Below are 21681 nucleotides of genomic sequence, written 5' to 3'. Positions count from 1 at the left end.
TAGCTTTTACAGACTGTTGATGACCTAGCTTCAAGCCTCGAAAGGAATGAAACAACTCATATAGTAATACTGGATTTCTCAAAAGTCTTCGACAAAGATCCTCATGAAATCCTCATGTTCAAGTGTCACTACTATGGAATTTGGGGGACATTATTTAATTGGATTTGGCACTTCTTAACCAACCAAAGAAGAAAGAGCGACGTGTGACAGGAAATCATCCTTTTCTGGAGATGTCCTCTCCAGAGTCCCCCAGGGGACTGTGTTGGAACCCTTATTTTTCCTTACGTACAAAAATGACCTTCCCAACAAGTTAAAAAATAGGGTGTGACTATTTACAAATGACTGTGTGGCATCAGGGAAAACTCAAGGTCAAAGCAATTCATTGCAAGGCGATCTGCTGGAATTGTAACCATGGCAGGACCAATGGGAGATTGCATTCAACCCCCAAAAATTCTTCATCATGTTCATCAGTAACAAAAAGGATCCACCAACAGGGTAGCTTTAAGTTCTGTAGTCAAATTCTCCAACAATACCTGTGGGTGCATCTTAAAAAAAACTTCAATGGAGATTCTATATACAATGGATAACATCCAAAGCAAAAACGGTTCTTGGATTTCTGAGGAGGAATCTTTGGGGTTGCAAGATAAATATCAGAGTTACAGCTTGTCAAACACTTGTTCATCCAATCCTGGAGTATGCAAGGTATGTATGGGATACTTATATGGCACAGATATATACAAGACTGAAGCAATCCAAAGATGGGAAATACACCAGTGTCACATCTTTGATCGAAGATTTGGAATGGGAATCACTACAGCAAAGAAGTCCGAAAAGTAGACTGACCATTTTTTATAAAATATGGAATGAACTGGTGGGAATTACCAAAAGCAAGTGACTAGTGCCCTCTGGCAATCACAAAGCATTAAGTAGCCATCCACACAAACTACAAAGACCATTTGATTCCAAGACAATCTTTCTTTCAAAAAACCATCCCACTGTAGAACAAACTGCCAAAGAAAACAGTCACAGCCCCATCACTTGAAATCTTCAAGATTCATCTTGAGGTCATCTCCATTTATAAATTTTTCACTATCATGACTACCATATCAGCAGGTCATGTCTGGTTCAGCTAGTGCTCACCAAATTCATAAATGTTGGTGGAATCCAGATGTTATTCTGTAACACCAACACAACCAAAGCAGAAGAAGAATCTGTTTTATATTCCTAGCTAGTTTACCCCAATATTCTATATTTTCTCCTTTTTATCAACTTTTTAGTGGCCCTTCACTGGTTTCTAAAACACTCCCCAGCCTCAGCCTTACCACTATCCTTTGCAACATTATAAGCCTCTTCTTTTAATCTAATACTATCCTTAACCTCCTTAGTAAGTCACAGATGGATCTTTCTTGCTGAGATTTTGTTTTTCAATGTATTTTTGTTGAACATTTTGAATTGATTTTTAAATGTTTCCCGCTGTTTATTTACCACCATACCTTTAAGTCTATTTACCCAATCAACCTTAGCCAGCTCTCCCCTCATATCTATGTAATTGGCTTTGTTTAAGTTTAAGATTCTTGCTTGTGATTGGGGTATGTCACTTTCAAACATAATATGGAATTCAATTGTATTATGATCACTATTTCCCAGTGGATCTTTTACCATGACATTACTAATTAAGCCTGTCTCGTTGCACAATGCTAAGTCTAAAACAGCTTTATCCCTAGTTGGTTCCACAGCATATTTCTTGAGGAAACTGTCATGAAAGTATTCTACAAACTTAACTTCCAGACCATCTTTGTCAATTTGATTGGTCCAGTCTACACAAAGATTAAAGTCCCCCACAACTATTACATTACCTTTTTTACAAGCTCCAATAATTTCTGATTTAATACTATATTTTGCTGAGAGTGAACTTTGGTCAATGTTAATTGCTTAGACTTGCAAAACAAAACATTTTAATTTCTAGCACCTAGGAGAAAGAGAGACGTAGAGAGAGCAGTTGAGATAAAATAGGGTTGACTGAGAGAGTAAAAGACAATATCCCTTTACTCATTTTAATTTGATGCTTCCACTTAAAAAGTAAACCAACCTTCTTTATAAGAAACAGATAGGAAGGGAGGATAGGAGGAGCGAGGGAGGAAGGTTTCTGGCTTTGCACCATCTGTCCTTGAGGAAAGTAAGTTCAATGGAGGAGAGAATGGAGGGTTAAGGGCAAGGTGAGTGACAGTGAAGCAAGGGAGAGGGCAGGATATATGTATGGAGGTAGTAGATAAAAGGGAACAACATAGAGATAGTGATTGGAATGATATGTGATAAGAAGCAGAAGGGATGGTGGACACAATGAGAGTGAGGGGATGGGTGAAGCACAGATAATTGAGCGAGACAGGAGGAGAACTGCTGAGAGCTGCATTTTCCTCAAATAACCTCTCCTTAAAAAGCCTGTAGCTGTTGGTGACTCTTTTCCCTGCCATACCACATTTTATAACTAACCAATTCCCATCTAAAAAGGAAAGATAAAAGGAAATTGCAGAGAGACAAAGAGAAGAGGACAAAAAATAGTAATATGGAGAGTTAATGAGAGAGCTGCAGTGAACAAGAGAAAGACAGAAGCAGAAGAGGAGGGTGAACCAGTAACACAAAGATAGCAGAGACATGTAAGAAAGTAATCATATTCTCCAATTTATCATGTGCAATACCACAGGAGATCAGCATATATCTGTCTAGCATGCATTTAGCATACTTCAGGCATTATAGTTCAAAGTGTTATAAGTAGAAAATGGAAAAGCAAGCAAATCACTGTTATCTTCTGGGGTGGATGTTTAAAATATGTGACAATAGGCAAATTTCCCTCACCAAAAATTAATCTGAAATTGACGTGAGGATATATATTTACAATTAGACTTTTTGACCTTACAGAGAAATAGTTGCACCTTGGCAACAGAATGTTACCTCGTACACTAGGTCTTCTAACATCTCTGTTGCCATAAAGCAGAACACCATCTGACTTACCAAGAGCAATCCCATGGGTGATATTTGATAATTATAGCTGTGCTGAAACTGAGAAGTAGTCCATAAAGAATTAAATATTATACAAAATATACAGTTGTGTATGGCATGAAGGAGATGTAAAGTTTTTGAGGTTCTTGACATTTGCATGTTGCCCTCAAAGCAAAGTGTCAACAACTTGTCTTCTACAGAGAGAAAAGGTAGAATGCTTCAGAAGCCTGGATCACAGAGTAATCAGCTCCTTGTAGTTCCTTCAGTCACACTATAGATTGGAGTTAGTGGTTGGTCAATATTCTCTCTGGATTGCATCCAAGAGAAGGATGCAAAAGGTCTTTGCAGCTGTTATAAATATCTGTTTCACTCCTTGGCAAACCAAGAGACAAATTACAGTCAAATATCAAAAGAAAGCATAAGAAGAAGTTGTTCTTTTATTTATCAAAAAGGATCCAGGCCTTTTTTCCAAGACTTGCACAATCCAGTTTAGGATTACAGCATAATTTATCTTGATTTCAAGAAATGTTTTGGAATTATAATTCCTGGGGGCAACTTTATTATCAGAAACTTTAACCTTATTAAAGGTTCTAAATTTAATATGATTGATTGAAGTATAAAAATAGTACAAGGGCGTAGAGGGCAGGATCATCATTAGCTAAAGGTATCAGAAATGATCATGATAAGCGAGTTATTTCAGCTTCAGTATTGCTAGAGTTGACATTCCAATTGCGAAATGTCTGATTTTCAATTATTGCCAAACATTTAATTATTTGAGCTGTATCTTGTTAACATCAGCTTTGTGCTCTTATTTGTTGAAAGCGGATCAAATCGAAGGACAGTGTGACAAAAATAGGTATTTTTGTTTATGAGGTACATCATTAGTTTCATTTCTTTCACCATGGTATCTCCACAGTTAAAACCAGATGCAGCGGAAGGAATGAATCCTTTGTGGCTAATAAATGTCAACACCCAGATCTACAGACTCTGCTGCTATAAGAAGCTGCTGTGAAACCAGATGGCTTGATCATATTTAAAATGTTTAAGTAGCCATGCTTTACAATTCCAATCTACTGGCACATAAGCATTTGTTAATTCAGTATTAGAAATGGCTATCAATCTATTCTGGCTGACAGATACAGTTTTTTAAAAGTACTTTCTATTTCTTCATAACTATAAAGAATTGTGAATGATAGTTCTGCAGCTGATTTTCTCCCAGGGGGTAGTTTGTCTAACAGATACTCAACTCGGCAGATGCTCTGTGACAGTAATTCTGTACATAAGAAGAGTGCGCCTCAAGATCATTTTATAATAGGAAATCAATTTTATTGTTTCAACATTTGAGGGAATAGTAAAGTGTGTAATTACTGCCAATATACTGCCAGTAAGGAATACTGTCAATTTACTTGGTTAATGTTAATAAATTTGTCCACTAGTTTTTAACCTGAACTGTGGTTTAAGAGAGTGTATAATCTTATGCCTAACAAAGATGTGGGGCTGTGCAATGGTACCTGATATATTGCAGTAAATCAAGTATGGAGGCACAGGTTCTCTGTTCAGAAGGAAAGGCTAGTTTTTATGAAACCAAGGGTAAATTACAGGAGCGGCCAGTGAAATTAATCTCAAGGAGAATATACATTGCACAAAAATCTCACATAATTAATGGAAAGCTTCTAAACTTCTATAGCCTACTGGTCAAATTATTACCGTGCATGATCCACTATTCATTTGCCATAGTTGCACAATGAGTAATAAATAACAAGCCAGAAAAAAGTCCATTGGATATTGTTTCACAGGCGCACAAGTTTATATGTTACAACATACAAATGACATGCAATACTCTGGAGTTTTGACTAATCCCAGTTTAGCAAAGTGAACTCTAAAGTCCATGAAGCGTTAGAAAAGATTAATGTTAGCTGTGACTCACATATACACATATATTATTGATAATTAACCTGATGGGTGCAACAATATGTAAACAAAACACAAAACATGCAATGACCAGAGGTATAAGTCATTCAATTTAACAAAATTTAAAATGGGAAGCAATTGACACGATCATAAAAAAGTACACTTTTTTAGTTTGAAATTTTCCAGCACAATTTTTTTTTTGTTAAAATGAACTAACATATTTGTTTTGATTTCTATTTTGTCATCTGTTTAACAAGTCCAAAAATCTCATTGAATTAAACTGGTATCAAGTTACAAAGATTGTGCTCCCGGATACAGGGGGTCAAATTCTGTCCTTTTCACAGGAGTTACTATTACACTTACTGAAGGCTACCACTGGCATACAACACATGTGACGCAAGTAGAATAACTCACATTCTGTGCTTTGTAATATTATGGGTACAAGCTAAAAAAAACTGTTCAATACATGGTATGAAAAAGATTTTAAAAATAGCTATCTGCTACATGTAATGAAGGCTATTTTTATTTATTTGTTCAATGCAATATTTGCCTAAAGATTGGAATTTTACACTTTAATGGCTATATACTGTATCAAAATGATTTATTAGGCAGCTTGATAACAACAGAACACACTCTTAAATATAGATCTGGAAATTCAAATCCCAGCCTGTTTTTCAAGGCCAAACTACCTCTGATAAAATATTTGAACTACACTGCTGTGACAGGGAGAGGAGTGGTTGGAGACACATATCTTTGCCAGTCGTTGAATGCAGTGGAGGAGGAGGAACAGTAAAAGACAGACTCTCTGCCTTGTATTAACATAGTGTAGTGCATAGTACAGCATTGAAAGTGGCGGTACCAATGGGAAAATTTGCTGTTTTAATTGTACAGCTAATATTAGATTTACAATAGTAAAAGTTTAGAATGTGAAGTTAAACAATTCAGTAAAAGATTGTTATCAAGCTTGTTACCCGATGTGTTGTCTTTTAATATATTGCGGCTCACAAAGGAAGCGCCTTGGAGTAGTGAATACATATTGTCATTGACGGAAGAAATGCAGGTTAGATTCCTCCTTCCCCAATACCATGCTGCTGAATTCCAATTTTAGCTGCATCAATAGAGATATGCCTGGCCTCTGCTCAATAACCTCCATGGGGAAATGATAGAACTGGAGGCAACATTGCCTCTTACAGGCAAATGCCTGGTTATTCGCCCACTCTCTCAGGAATTGCATGGCTAGCGAAAGCTGGAGACAGAGAAATACAAAATCATTTTATGTCCTTGCAAAACAAAGTTCCCAGCTGAACCAGATAGAAAATCCTTTTAAAATATTAAAGAAAATAGAAAGATGCAGTATTTTTTGACTAGGCTTTTGTGTCCATCATCAAAATTTACAAGATATAGAATAACTGAAAGTGAAAACTGTTTTCCAAGGCCAAACTACCTCTGATAAAACAGATTTAAAATAGTTTACTTTAAATCTTTTTGATAATCCATGTTTAATCATTTAGGAGCAGCAAATAATTCTATAAAGTTATAACCTGATTTAATTGTATTCCCTAGGAGCAGTTGATATTGATTCAGCAAAGAGTCAACCTTAAGATTCATGTACTACGGAAAGCATCATGCCACAGTAAGTATAGAAAACTGGAAGACGTTATTGTACAATAAATAATGTTTTCTATTTTCTTTTCAAACTTGGAGTCAAGGCTACAATGTCAATGTGATCATTTACATTAAGCTCAAATTTGAGGTCATCTAAAAATCTGCTGATCATGTTCTAACTTGCACCAAGTACCGCTCATCTACCTTCCCTATGCCCACAGACCTACAATGGTTTCCGGTTAAGCAAAGTCTCGATTTTAAAATTCTCATCCTTCTTTTCAATTCCCTCCAAGGCCTCGCAATATCTATAGGGTAGAATTTTCTGTGCCCACTGGCGCTGAGCGTCATGGCAGGCCTGAGTGGACAATACGGTAGGAAGGTCAAAAATCAGTTTCACGACGTCATGAAACCAGTTTGCAATCATCTGCTCCGCCTGTCAATGGTGGACCGTGTTTCCCACTGCTGCACTTTGGGAGCTTCATTGTAACATATCTGCATACCATTATAGGCCCAGCTCGCCAGAATCATCCTCCCACGCTGGATCATCCGGGCGCGTTGGTGTGATTGCACGTCGACGTGTTTCACAACTGTACATAAGCGAGGTGCACCTGGTGAGCTGCAATTCACTTGGGACTTTGAGGCTTGTTTGCCTACATTTCTTCGGGTAACACTCGCGGTCATCAGCACCAGGTTTTGTAGGCAGCACCGCATCACTTTTAGTGAGGGCTCATGGGCAGGTCTCTGCTTACGAGACCAGTCGTAAGGCAGGGGTGGATTTTCAATGGCCGCAGGGCTAGGACTTGCTTGGAGAATGGAGAGAAGTGGCCTCAGGCAAAGGAAGAGGCTGCAGGGCTAGGACTGTACCAGGGAAGGGTGGAAATCCAGGGTGTGTGTGGGGACACGTTGAACTGTGCAAGTGTCCTCAAGATAGGGCTGAGGAGGCAGTCTCCAGAGGAGATGAGTCCAGATGGAGATGTGAGGATATGAATGAGAGAGCGAGTGGTGATGTCCCTTGAGCCGGGTGAATTGGAGGCCGCCTGCCATTGAAACAACGTGTTTCCTGGGAATGCGTGGTTAATGAGTCGGGATTGGGATGATACAGCGCAAAAACCCGCCATTGTGTCCAGCGGGTTAAACGTCTTTTTTTCCCACCTGCTACCACACAGTGCAAATCTGGGACGATTCCGCCCATAACCTCTTTCTGCCTTACAGGTCCCTGAGATCTCTGTACGCCACCAATTCTGGCCTGCTGAGTATTCCTAATTTTAATCTCTCCGCCAATGGTGGGCATGCCTTCAGCCGCCAAGGCCTAAGTTGAATTCCCTCCCTTCATCTCCCCACTTCTCTACCTCTCTTCTCTCTTTTAAGATGTTCCTTAAAGCCTACCCCTTTGACCAAGCTTTTAGTCATTTAGCCTAATATCTCTTTATGTGACTTTGTGTCAAATTTGTTTGATAACACTTGTAAAGAGCTGTGGAAGTATTATAATACTAAAAGCTCTACATAATTGCAAGTTGTAGTTTTTGTTGGAGCCCAAATCCAAGGTGAAATTTCTCATCAATAATTTTTCTAAAATCACAGTATCTCAGTACATTAACACAGTGGGCAGAATTTTTCGCTCGGCGGGCGCGCATCCAATCCACTCAAGTGTGAAATGACGCATGTTGACGTCGGCCGAGCGTGCCAACGTCAATGTGCACTCTCGCAATATTTCGCTAGGAGGGCGTGCAAGGAAGATGGAGGCGCGCCCGCCATTAATTAAGAGGCCAGTTACAGCCCTTGACACACCAATTGCCATCGGGTTTACGTAGCCATGCGATTTTTTGGCCCTCACGTGGGCAAAATGGGCAGGTGGGCAGGCCACAATTGGCAAAAGCTCACCCACGGGTGGGATAAGAAGGGTCAGCAGCATTGTCAATGTGAGTAGTGAGGAGTTTTGGAGATCGTGTGCTGCTGGTTGCATATGTGAACTGGACAGCTTCATCTCACTTCAGAGCTGCATTCTTATCATTTCTAGGCTTCATTGCAGGACTCATTGCAGTCTTCCAGGCCCCCGGAGGATTCAGACTGTGTGGGCCCTTCCAGGTATCAGACAGCCTTCCATAACCCTGGTAATGGGGATTGTGGTCTCTGCTGGTGGCACCTCCTCTGAGGAAGAAGAGAGGGGCAGAAGGGAGAGGAGGCCAGGTGTCCCAATGCAGCTTCCAGAGAGCGACCTGTGGGAGAAGAGGCGCAGGCACAAGGGCCACAAGGCCAACAGGAAGTCCAAGGTGGAAGGGGCTACAGAAGATGCCAATATCCTACTGCCAGGGTGTACAGGCGTCAATACAGCTTCCTCAATATGTCTGAGGTTCAGTGCCGAAGGAGGCGCCGTCTCTCAAGGAAGACAGTGACCTCCATTTGTCAGAGGATTGGGCCTGAGATCAGCTCTGAATGTGTGGGTGGACACCCAATGCCAGTGCCTCTGAAGGTCACAGTGGCCCTCAACCTCTATGCCTCTGGCTTTTTCCAGGGCTTAGTGGGGGATCTATGTGGGGTCTCCCAGTCACCTATCCATAGTTGCGTCAAACTGGTGACAGAAGCCCTGTTCAGACGTGCAATGATTTTCATTCATTTCCACATGGATAAGACCAGCCAGGGTTCCAACACTGACCCCTGGGGAACACCACTACAAACCTTCCTCCAATCTGAAAAACAACCATTTATCACTACTCTCTTTTTTCTGTCACTCAGCCGATTTCTTATACAAGTGCCTACTTTCCCTCTTATTCCATGATCTAGAATTTTCTCACAAGTCTGTTGTGTGGCACTGTATCAAATGCTTTTTTAAAACCTATATACATCACATCAACAGTGTTTCCTTTATCAACCCTCTCTGTTACCTCTTCGAAAAATTCCAGCAAGTTAGTAAAACATGGTTTTCCTTTAATGAATCCATGCTGGCTTTCCTTAATTATCCTGCACTTGTCTAAGTGACTATTGATTTTATCCCGTACTATAGTTTCCAGTAGTTTCCCTACCACTGAGGTCAAACTGACTGGTCTGTAGTTGCCAGCTTTATCCTTGCATCCCTTTTTGAACAAGGCTGTAACATTAACAATTCTCCAGTCCTCTGACACCTCCCCTGTGTCTAAAGGAGGCTGAAAGATTACCATTAGTGCCTCTGCAATTTCCACTATCACTTCCCTCAGTACCCTTGGATGCATTTTATTTGGTCCTGGTACCTTATCTATTTTAAGTAAAGGTAGCCTTTCCAACATCACCTTCCTCTCAATTGTAAGTTCTTCTAGTGTACCAATTACCTCCTCTCTCACCTCGGCCTGGGTAGGATCCTCTTCCTTTGTAAAGACAGGTGCAAAGTACTTGTTCAACACCTGCGCTACTTCCCCAGCCTCCACATGCAAGTCCCTCTTTTTTGTTCCTAATTGGTCCTATTCTTTCTTTTACCACCCTTTTATTACTTAAATCCTTATAGAAGACCTTGGGATTCCCTTTTATGTTTGCTACCAGCCACTTTTCATGCTCTCCTTGCTTTTCTTATTATTTTCTTCACTTCCCCTCTGGTCTTTCTATATTCATCCTGATTCTCCATTGTATTTTCTGCCTGACATCTGTCGTACACGCACTTCATCCTTTTATCTTTACCTCTGTCTCTCTCGTCACCCTTAACCCTGGCACCAGGAATGCAACATACCATCCTGGAGTCACCTGGAGTCATGCAAGGCCGCAGAAATGCCTGTTGCTCCTCTAAGTATGGAATCCCCTACCACTGTAGCACTTCCACTCTTCCTCCTCCCCTTCTGTGCAGCTGAGCCACCCGTGGTGCCACGAACTTGGCTCTTGCTACAGTCCTCTGAGGGACCATCTCGCTCACCAGTATCCGAAATGGAAAAGCAGTTGGAGAGCAAGACAGCCTCAAGGGATTCCAGCACTACCTGCCTGTGTACATCTTAGCTGTGGTGTGAACTCCTCTCTAAACGTGCTATCCACATATTCCTTAGACTTGCGAATGCACCACAGTGACTCCAGCCACTGCTCAAATTCCACAACTCGGAGCTCAAGTTTCTGCAGTTGGTGACAGTTCCTGCAGATGTAGACATTGAGGGAGCTTTGTGGCCTGCATAAGTTCCCACATCCCACATGATGTACGTTCCACATGGCCGAGCTGCACTGACACACCTTAAACTTTATATAAAGCGTTTACTACCGTATTTACTTACAAATTTATTCTAATTTACTAATTTATTTTAATTATTTTCTTAATTAATTTGGAATAATTCCTACGTATGCTACAATTTATTGTATTATTAAATGCTAGTACCACCCACAATTACAACTAAAGGTTACACGCTTCTTAATTAGACAGATATGTGTTTTAGGTATTTATTTTAATTATTTTATCTTAATTATTTTATTTTATTTTTTTAGTTTTTATTTTAAAGTATCACATCTTGTTATTTATAGATCTACCTTAACTCCTATATCCTAAGCTGGCTTTTAACACACTGTCCCTTATACCAAGCACTTACCGGCCAATCAACTTACTGGTTTCCTATGATGTCAAAGTTGCTTTTCTCCCACTCAGTTTCTTCAGAAGCTGAAATGCTCCTGGTTCCCGACTTGTCTCTGCTCCGGCCCCAGGTAGGGAAGGCCATGCTCCAACCCCCAGACTCTATTTATGCTGCTCTCGGTTCCTGACCTGCCTCTGCTCCGCTTCTAGGTAGGAGAGGCCACCCTCCGATCCCCGGGGTCTATTTATGCTGCTCCTCAGATTCAACTGCCTCGACTAGTTTGCACTGTGGCTTCTGAATCCAAAAAGTGTTAGGGTATGACGTGCTTCCATGTTCCAGCTGTCATGGCTGTTGCAACCTTTACTGCGGCCTGTTGAGTGGCCAGGGAGTCTGCCTGCGATGGGCCCTTGCAATATGCAAATCAGAGCCCTAGGCGCTTCCATTTTATGACTATACTGCACATACGCCATCAATTATCAGCTGGTATGCAGTTCAGTCTATGTTTATACTTAGAGGACTAGGAGGAGCAGGAGTGCATCTATTGGCTCCACAGAACCAGCCTGAGCCACTGCCACTCCAGATCTCATCCATCCTGAGATTGCACTTACTCCCCCCAAGGGAGTAAGGGATTCAGGGATGCACCTGCTTTTAGGCTAACCAATCTTGTGGTAGCTCACTTAACATATTTTTTCAAAAACCAAATGTGCTCACCAAGGTCAGAAATGCACACTCTGAGGAATTGGAAAACATTTCATTTCAGTATCAGCATCAGACGCTCAGATACAGCACAAATAAATGCAGCAGGATTTTCCTTCCACTCTGCCCCAATAATATGCTTCAGTCCCAGATTCAGAAATGAACCCCAAAAACATCAGTATGATTTTTTTTTCCATTTCATATACCTATCATCTTTAGGAGTGACATCGATAATGAATTCCACATGACGGGTAGTTTTATACTGCTGGCCCATCCATGCTAGAAACGGTATTAGGATAGCCCACACTCATTTCACAATAAATCCTTCCAGTGAGCCCAAAGAGGGGAGTTTCACCACATCATTGAAAGCCGATTTCAAGTTCAGATCCCAGAAAGACCAGTGTATAATCCTCTCTGGAACCAACAAAACATGTACATTTCAACAGTAAAAACTGGAGGTGCTGGAAATACACAGCAGATCCATCACCATCTTAAAAATATTTGGTTAACATTTTGGACAGAGGGTTGGGGGGGTGGGGGGGGGGTGCTAAATTGGACAGCCCCAAAAATGGGTGCAGGATTTGTGATGTGTGATTGATCCTTGCCAGTCCAATGTGATGCAGGCAGCATGCCAACTTTGTGCTGCCTGCTCATTATCTTGATTGTAGCGTGCAGCCAGTGCCTGCCATGTTGTTGAGTGGCTGCACGGATCAGCAGGGGGCCCACAATAGTGAGAGCTTACCACTATGTAAAACCAACTTGCACCTCTTAAAGGAGAGGTGCATTGTACCTGGAACAGATTGGAAGTCCTTGGACAAGTCATTCTGATGTGGAAAAAGGATGAATAATGGCACAACGTGGGAGACAGAGAGCTCAACGTTTCTTGAATCTACCCTGGCGGCCTTGGTGGAGGAGGTGTAAAGGAGGGGAAAAGTGCTGTACCCACAGGGGCCAGAAGGTCCTCCAGATAAATGCTCAAGAGGCATTGGGGCCTGACAGCTGTGGTAGTCAATGCCGGGAGTCAATCCGACCTGGTTACCTTGCTGCAAAAAGTACAATGGCCTCACACAAATGGACCAGGTGAGTGAATTCATCTTCAAATGTCATATTCCACCATCTGCACCACAAGCCTCAGATGCTGCTCAATGTACCACACCCCCATCACTCACCTACCTATGATCGTTATCAATCTTAAAGTTACAATCATAGCTAACCCTCACCATCACACTCTTAGCACTGCTGCAAGCCTCATGAAACCAGAGAAAATAACAGTATCCTCATGCTCAATCCTCCTTTAATATTCCAATCATCCTTCTTCCCACAATCTCTTCTGATTTACAAGCTGCAGATGATGTAAGCATATAGCTCTTGCTTTCCCCGTCCTCTCACGACAATCCAATCCTTGTGCCTTTCTCCTTCCAGATGCATAAAAACAGTTATTTCATGGGATATGACCATCACTGGCAAGGCCAGCATTTGTTGTCCATCCCTAATTGCCCTTGAACTGAGTGGCTTGCTCAGCCATTTCACAGGGCAGTTAAGAGTCAACCACATTGCTGTGGGTCTGGACCCATATGTAGGCCCAGCCAGCTAAGGGTGGCAGATTTCCTTATTATTCCAACAATTGATGATAGTTTTGTGGTCACAATCACTGAGATTTTTTAATTCCAGATTTTTTTTATGTATTGAATTTAAACTCCACCAGCTACCATGGTGGGATTTGAACCTATGCTGCCAAAAAATTTGCCTGGGCCTCTGAACCATGGCCAATGGTGGACAATGAATTTTCGGTGCTGATGGCGGAAGAACTAGAACCTCGATGTGCCAACGGCTGCTTACAGGCCTCCTCACTATTGTGGGCCCCCTGCTGATCCTTCAGGAAAAGAACTTATGTTTTCCTTTAAGCACGCAAAGAAGGCAATGGGAAACCACTTCACGTAATCTTTCTCAAGTCGTGTTGCTCACTGAAACCGAAAATGGGAGGCTCTTACAAGCAACTGAAGAGGAAAGTGCGAGAACATGAGGTGCGAATCTGCCCTTAGGCAGATCCCTACTGCGACACAATAGAGGCAAAATGGGCATGCGGTGAGACAATGGGCATGGTTGGCTTGCAGCCAGGGCAGGGGCAAGGGATGCGGCAGGTGTCTGCTCACCAGAGGTCAATGTCATACATGGGTTCTGTTGCAGAGGACTCAAATGAGCACTTCAATGGGGCAGCCTACAGAAGAATGCTGATGGGTATGTGCAGTGAATGCTTGGTGTATTAACAGATCTCCCAGAAACATTGCCTGCAATGTCAAGGAGCATGTTAGAGTCTGGCACCAACTCGGCACAGATCTTGGGGCACATCCTTTCCAGCGTAGAAGTGATAGACAACTTCATAACAGCACCTGTGCACCCAACTATAATGCAACATCTGATGGCTGATAACTCAGCTTCCATTGCAGCACAAGCAGAAGTCACCCATCCTCTGACTGCTGCAGTGAAGCTCAGACTGTTCTCATGCAAGCTGAGCTGGCTGCCACACAAACTCAGACTGCTGAAATCATGGCTGCGGATGCCAGTGTTCAACAGGCCTTGCAAGGTCTCACAGCCATCCAACAACGTGTCCTCTGACACACTGTTAGGATTGCTGAGGTGCTGCCTGGGGAGTGGTAGTGGCTCCATGAAGGATAAACCTGCCGTCCTCTCTCAGGATGGCAGCATTTATCCTCCCCCCACTGTCACTCTGCCAGTACCCTTGCCATCATCTGCCAGCCAGCCAGCTCACACTGCTGCCATCCATGGTGCATTGTCAAGTCAAGTCTTCAAAGCCCAGGGCTGCTCAAGGCTGTCCTGCAAGGCCGTCTGCCGCCTCTCCCACTGAAAGTCAGCAGCCATGCTGCAGCCACTGTGGTTGCATTGAATAGAAGCAAAAGGACAGGCAAAGGCACATGGAAAACAGGCATAAGGAAATGCACAAAGCTGGTTAGTTTACATTTTTATGCAATGTGGTATGCTTTGATTTATAAATTTGGTTTGGGAAGTTTGCTTTGTGTCGGTTTTCATTTTTGCATTGTGGCCAAATGCTCACTGACAGGCAGAAGGTAAGGTAACAGATGCTTGACAAATGGGGGTTTTGGGTTGCAATGACTGATATTGCTGTCAAGTAAGTCGTTCACGGTCAGCCTAGGCAAAAAACAGCTGTCTATGTTGCTTTCCCCTCTTCCTCTTCCTTCTCTTTCTGCTCCTTGTCCTGTTCCTCAGCTGCTCACCATATAGCTGCTGTGAAAAGCTGTGCTCTCATGATGGTGAGGCTGTGCAGGATGCAGCAGATCACCACAAATCTTAACAGCCACTCTGCCATGTACTGCAGGATCCCACCAGATCAGTTTAGAAAGCAGAAGCATTGTTTCAGCTCACCAATGGCCTGCTCTATCACATTATGTTTGGCCACACAGTTTATATTGTATTCATGCTGCTCACTTGTGCATGGGTTGCACAGTGGAGTCATGAGCCATCTGATCAATGGATAGCTTTTGGCTCCCTGTAGCAACCCTTTGGTTTGCCATGGTAGCTAAAATCCAGATGACACAGCAGACTGCACAGAGTGACCTTATGACTGCTGCCAGGATAGTGGGCATTGACCTGCATGATTCTCTACATTTTATCACACACCATATGTTGAGGGAGTGGAACTATCTTGGCGGTTGCAGTGTATCTCAGAGTTGACATATGGTGCCCTCAAAGTGGTGCATCAATGGCACCCTGGACCATGGAGAAGCCCAAAATCCTCAAAATGCCACATGCTCACTCTACCTGCTCCTCCCTAGCTCCCCTCTCTTAGCTCTCCTTGACTAGAGAGTCTCAATGACCTCCCTTCTGCAACTGCGGATAGCAAACGGTGAAATATTGAAATTATCTTCAGCTCCAGCCTGGAAGGAGCCAGGCACATAAAAGCTCAGGGCCTTCCCTCTGATACTGACCATCACAGCATCCAATTGCGTTTTATTTTTGCAATGTAGCCAAAGTAAATATAAAAGTTCATAGCCATCTGCAATTTGGTCTTAGCTCTGTTCTGGGGTTGGAGTTCTGGCTGTATTAGGGGTCAGATTTCAGTGAGGACTTTCTTACTGAAGTGCAGATGGCTTACACATTGTTCCTTGCTGAAGTTCAGATAGAGGATTGCTCCCTGGACACCCTGGATGGATATGGCCTCCTGCTGAGAACAAGTCCCCCTTCCCTTCTCCTCCCTCTTTTGGCAGCTTGTCCTTTTCTATGTCACCTCTGCTCTTTTTTCCTGTCACACTGTATTCCAAGGAGAATGCCCACTATCGGATCCATATTGGCAGCATCTGGTTTGCGCTGAAGCCATGAAAGTCCTTCAGCACCTGCCGTACCACTCTCTGTAGACCTTGCTACCTTTAAAGAACTCTAGAAAGCACAAAAACATGTGTACAATAATAGCAATAGCAGAGAGAAATCAATCAGCAACTAACCTGAAAGTAGGTATGATACCTTTAAATAATGCTGATGTGGAGTCCTTCTTGCCATTGAATGTATGTCCAATCGGGTATGGTGAAGAAAAGGCTTTAGCTGGAGTGTTGAGTATCAAAATGACAGTGCTAGCATTAAATCAGCATTGCATGCTGTTTAATGCCATGAGCTGTCTCTGCATGGTTCTAGCAAACACTCACTGTATGGGCACTATCACCATCATTAATATAGCATCCAGCATGACTCATACCAGAAGTATGTGGGTGTGCCACATATGTTATTTTGGACTGTTAAGGGTACTTGATCTTTTAGTTAATTTTGTTCCCAAACTCTTGAATGGGGTGGCAAACAACCCATTAACCCAGCTTTTCTCTTTCCATTTACTGTGCTTTTACAGAGTTTTCTAGTGTTCATTTCTTCATTCCATTGTTTGCAATTTTTTTTTTAAATTCTTCAAATTTTAGTAGTGAAACTCCATCTTTTCACCACAGAACAGGGTTTGGGTACATGCTTGAAAAGGAGAGAAGGGGAGTGAGCTTATTAGAATGTTTCTTTCTAAGAGCCAGCACAGCAAAGATAGGCCAAATGCCACCTTTTAGAGCCATAGAGGTCTACAGCACAGAAAAAGGCCATTGGGCCCATTGAGTCTGCGCTGATCAAACATGTACCTAACTATTCTAATCCCATTTTCCAGCACTAGGCCCATAGCCTTGTATGCCATGACATCGCAAGTGCACATCCAAATACTTCTTAAATGTTATGAGGGTTTCAGCCTCTACCACCCTTTCAGTCAATGAGTTCCAGATTCCCACCACCCTCTGGGTGAAAAAAATTCTTCCTCACATTCCCTCTAAACTTCCTGCTCCTTACCTTAAATCTATACCACCTGGTTATTGATCTCTCCATCAAGGGGATAAGTTCCTTCCTCTCTACCCTATCTATACCCCTCATAATTTTATACACTTCAATCATGTCACCCCTCAATCTCCTCTGCTCCAGGGAAACTAACTCCAGTCTACCCAATCTCTCCTCATAACTAAAACTCTCCAGCCCAGGCAACATCCTGGTAAATCTCCTCTGCACTCTCTCTAGTGTAGCCACATCCTTCCTATAATGTGGATTCCAGAACTGCATGCAATACTCTAGCTGTGGCCTAACCAGCGTTTTATACAGTTCCAGCATAACCTCCCTGCTCTTATATTCTATGCCTCAGTTTAAAGGCAAGTATCCCATATGCCTTCTTAACCACCTTACCTACCTGTCCTACTACCTTAAGGGACCGGTGGACATGCACACCAAGGTCCCTTTGATCCTCGATACTTCCCAGGGTCCTACCATTCATCGTGTATTCCCGTGCCTTGTTTGTACTGCCCAAGTGCATTACCTCACACTTTTCCAGATTAAATTCCATTTGCCAGTGATCAGCCCATCCGACCAGCCCGTCTATATCCTCCTGTGTTCGAAGGCTATCCTCCTCACTAATTACCATCCCACCAATTTTCGTGTCATCCACGAACTTGCCGATCAACCCTCCTACATTCTAACCCTCTTACAAGTCTAAATCATTAATATATACCACAAACAGCAAGGGACTCAACACCGATCCCTGTGGAGCCCCACTGGATACAGGCATCCAGTCACAAAAACATCCCTCGACCATCACCCTCTGCTTCCTGCCACTCAGCCAATTCTGGATCCAATTTGCCAAATTGCCTTGGATCCCATGGGCTCTTACCTTCGTTATCAGTCTCCCATGTGGGACCTTATCAAAAACCTTGCTGAAGTCCAAGCAGACTACGTCAAATGCATTGCCCTCATCTATACACCTGGTCATCTCTTCAAAAATTCAATCAAATTGGTCAGACATGTCCTCCCCTTAACAAAGCCAAGCTGACTGACCCACATCGTCCCTCTCACTTGTGAACACCGACACGAAGTATTCATTTAGAACCCTACCTAACTCTTCCAGCTCCACACACAAATTACCACTATGGTCCTTAATGGGCCCTACTCTTTCCCTAGTTATCCTCTTACTTTTAACGTACTTGTAAAATAACTTTGGATTTTCCTTTATTTTACCCGCCAATGTTTTTTCATTCCCCTTTTTGCTCTCCTAATTTCCTTTTTAAGTTCCCCCCTACACATTCTATACTCCTCTAGGGCTTCCGCTGTATTGAGCCCTCAGTATCTGCCATAAGCCTCCCTTTTTCCCTTTATCCAATCCTGTATGTCCCTCAACATCCAGGGTTCCCTGGATTTGTCGGTCCCACCCTTTATCTTTACTGGAATATGTTGGCCCTGTACTCTCCCTATTTTCTTCTTGAATGAATTCCACTGCTCTGAAGCAGATTTACCTAAAAGTAGCTGCTCCCAGTCCACTCTGGCCAAATCATATCTGATCTTATTAAAATCAGCTTTTCCCCAATTTAGAACTCTGATTTCTGGCCCATCCTTGCTCTTTTCCATAACAACCTTGAATCTAACAGAGTTACAATCACCATCTGCAAAATGTTCTCCCACTGGTACCTCTACTACTTGCCTGGCTTCATTCCCTAAAATTAAGTCTCTCTCTTGTAGGACCTTCTATGTATTGACTTAAAAAGCTCTCCTGGATGCATTTTAAGAATTCCGCTCCCTCTAAACCTATCACACTATGACTACCCCAGTTAATGTTAGGGAAGTTGAAATCCCCCAATATTACTACCCTATTATTTTTACACTTCTCTGAAATTTGCCTACATATCTGCTCTTCTATTTCTCTCTGACTGTTTGGGGGCCTGTAGTACACTCCCAGCAATGTGATTGCCCCTTTTTTGTTTTTCAGTTCTACCCAAATGGTTTCATTTGAGGAGCCTTCTAAGATGTCATCCCTCCTTACTGCTGTAATTGATTCCTTGATCAATATTGTGATACCCCCTCCTCTTTTACCTCCTTCCCTGTCTCGCCTGAAGACCCTGTATCCTGGAATATTGAGCTGCCAATCCCACCCCTCTCTCAACTATGTCTCTGTGACAGCAATGACATCATATTTCCATGTGTTAATTTGTGCCCTCAACTCATCTGCCTTATTCATCAGACTCCTTGCATTAAAATAAACACCATCCAACCTTACCAAACTCCTTTGTGCCTTAACTGGCCTAAAACTTCTATGTCTTCCAGACTCACTTGCTCTCTCTTCTAATTTTGGCTGTGCATCTCCCCCTGCTGAACCTCCTCTCAGGATCCCATCCCCCTGCCAAGTTAGTTTAAACCTTCCCGAACAGCACTAGCAAACCTTCCCGCAAGGATGTTGGTCCCATTCCGGTTCAGGTGCAACCCGTCCGCCTTGTACAGGTCCCACCAACCCCAGAAACGGTCCCAATATCCCAGAAATCTAAAGCTCTCCCTCCTGCACCATCTCTCCAGCCACGCATTCACCTGGACTAACCTCCTATTTCTATACCCACTAGCGCGTGGCACCAGAAGTAATCCAGAGATTACTACCTTTGAGGTCCTGTTTTTTAATCTGCTTCCTAGCTCCCTAAATTCTGCTTGCAGGACCTGATCCCTCTTTCTACCTATGTTGTTGGTACCAATATGTACCACGATATCCATCTGTTTGCCCTCCCCCTTTAGAATGCCCTGCAGCCATTCAGTGACATCCTTGACCCTGGCACCAGCGAAGCAACATACCATCGTGGAGTCACGTCTACGGCTGCAGAAACACCTGTCTGTTCCCCTTACTATCAAGTGTCCTACCACTATTGCTCTCCCCTCTTTTTCCTCCCCCCGCCCCGTGCAGCTGAGCCACTCACAGTGCCATGAGCGTGGCTGCACTCCCCAGAGGAACCGTCACTCTCACCGTTTTCCAACACAGAAAAACGGTTCTTGAGCGAGATGCACCCTGGGGATTTCCTGACTACCTGCCTGACACCTTTCTTCTGACTGATGGTCACCCATTCCCTCTCTTCTGCACTTCCATAAGCTGTGGGGTGACCACATCTAGAAACATGCTATCCACGAAACTCTCAGCCTTGCAGATGCACCTCAGTGCCTCCAGCTGCCACTCAAGCTCCGAAACTCGGAGCTCAAGCAGCTGCAGCTGGTGGCACTTCCTGCACACGTGGTCGGCCAGAGCGCAAGGAGCATCTAGGGCTTCCCACATGTTGCAGGCGGTACATAACATGGGACTGAGCTGCCCTGCCATGCCTCTAGTTGAAAAAAGACCCTTACTTTAAGTTAAATATAGTAAAAAAGTTAAATTATTTATGCACTTTAAATAAAAACTAGGGGCTGAATTTTTCCGTCGGCGAGAAAGGGGTGGGGCCCGCTCGCCGACACGAAAATAACATGGGATGATGTTGGGGGGAATCCCCAAAGTCATCCCGCCCCATTTAAATCTTCAGGAAGGTGGGGGCACAGCGCGATCAGCTGTCCACCCGCCAACCTGTGAATGGCCAATTGAGGCCATTGACAGGATAATTAAAACAATTAAAGGACCTGCCCGTCCAACCTTAAGGCTGGCGGGCAGGCCAGGAGCCCCAGCGGGAATAGAAAAAACGTAAAACCTCATCCACCGGCGGGATGAGGTTTCATGTCGGTTTTAAAAAAGTTTATTAAAGTTTTTGTGCAATTTATTAACATGTCCCATCTCGTGTGACATTGCCACATGAGGGGAACATGTTAATGATTTTTTTATTTTTCTATTTTTAAAGTTTGAAAACCTTTCAGCGATCTCCCTGAGGCAGCACTTAGCCTCAGGGAGATGAGCGCACTCTCCCATTTGGGGAATCCCCCCCCTCCCCACAGATGTCACGCTGGGCGGGCCTTAATTGGCCCGCCCACTTAAAATAGCAGCAGGGCCCGCTTCTCCGGCAGGGATCGGCTCCCAGCCCGCAGGAGATTAGGTTGGGCCCGCCCGCCGGACAGGCAAAAGATTCAGCCCTAGAACTCATACCTTTCCTTAGCTTAATCTATTTTAAACTGAAGAAAAAACTAGAGAAAAACACTTACCCACTGCTTACCAACCAGCTCTCACCTTTGAAGCTTCCCTGCACTCGCACTGGTTCTGGTTCTTTGTACTACATGATTCCATGATTCTAGAAGGGGTACTGCTTCTCCTTCATGCAAAGCATTAATGCAGTCTGGTAAAGGTGACAACACTGTAGGAAACAATAAACTTCTTTCATAATTTTGACTAATTTAAAAAACTAAGTTGTTTCAGACGAGCCTGTGAAAATTTTTAAGGTAGTAAAAAGGAGGAAAGACTTGCATTCATATAACACCTTGCACAACCTCAGAATGTCCCAACACACTTTAGAGCCAAGGAATTACTTTTTGAAGTATAATCACTGTTGTAATGTAGGAAGACGACAGTCAATTTGTGTACTGCAAGGTCCTACAAACAGAAATGGCTAGATAATCTGTTTTTAGTGATGGTTGAGGGATAAATATTGGCCAGTACACTGGGGAGAACTCCCCTGTTCTTCCTCAAACCGTGTGATGG

The 21681-nt window shown here is 43.2% G+C and overlaps 1 protein-coding gene across 3 annotated transcripts in view; it reads left to right on the top strand.

Moving 5' to 3' along the window:
• Positions 1–5870: 5870 nt before the first annotated feature.
• The window catches only part of LOC144685870 (myotilin-like), a 140923-nt gene continuing 125112 nt past the window's right edge, over positions 5871–21681 (top strand). The window contains exons 1-2 of one of the 3 annotated variants that reach the window (XM_078550856.1): positions 5871–5968; positions 6472–6541. In XM_078550856.1, coding sequence (XP_078406982.1) covers positions 6515–6541 — 27 coding nt within the window. In that variant the 5' untranslated portion in view covers positions 5871–5968; positions 6472–6514. Of the gene's footprint in view, positions 5969–6471; positions 6542–21681 lie in introns of those variants that run through there. The other 2 variants (XM_078550857.1, XM_078550855.1) reach the window with 2 other exon arrangements.

This window comes from Cetorhinus maximus, chromosome 10 (genome assembly GCF_964194155.1).
Source record: "Cetorhinus maximus chromosome 10, sCetMax3.hap1.1, whole genome shotgun sequence".
NCBI lineage: Eukaryota > Metazoa > Chordata > Chondrichthyes > Lamniformes > Cetorhinidae > Cetorhinus > Cetorhinus maximus.
This window is presented reverse-complemented; position numbering and strand designations above follow the sequence as displayed.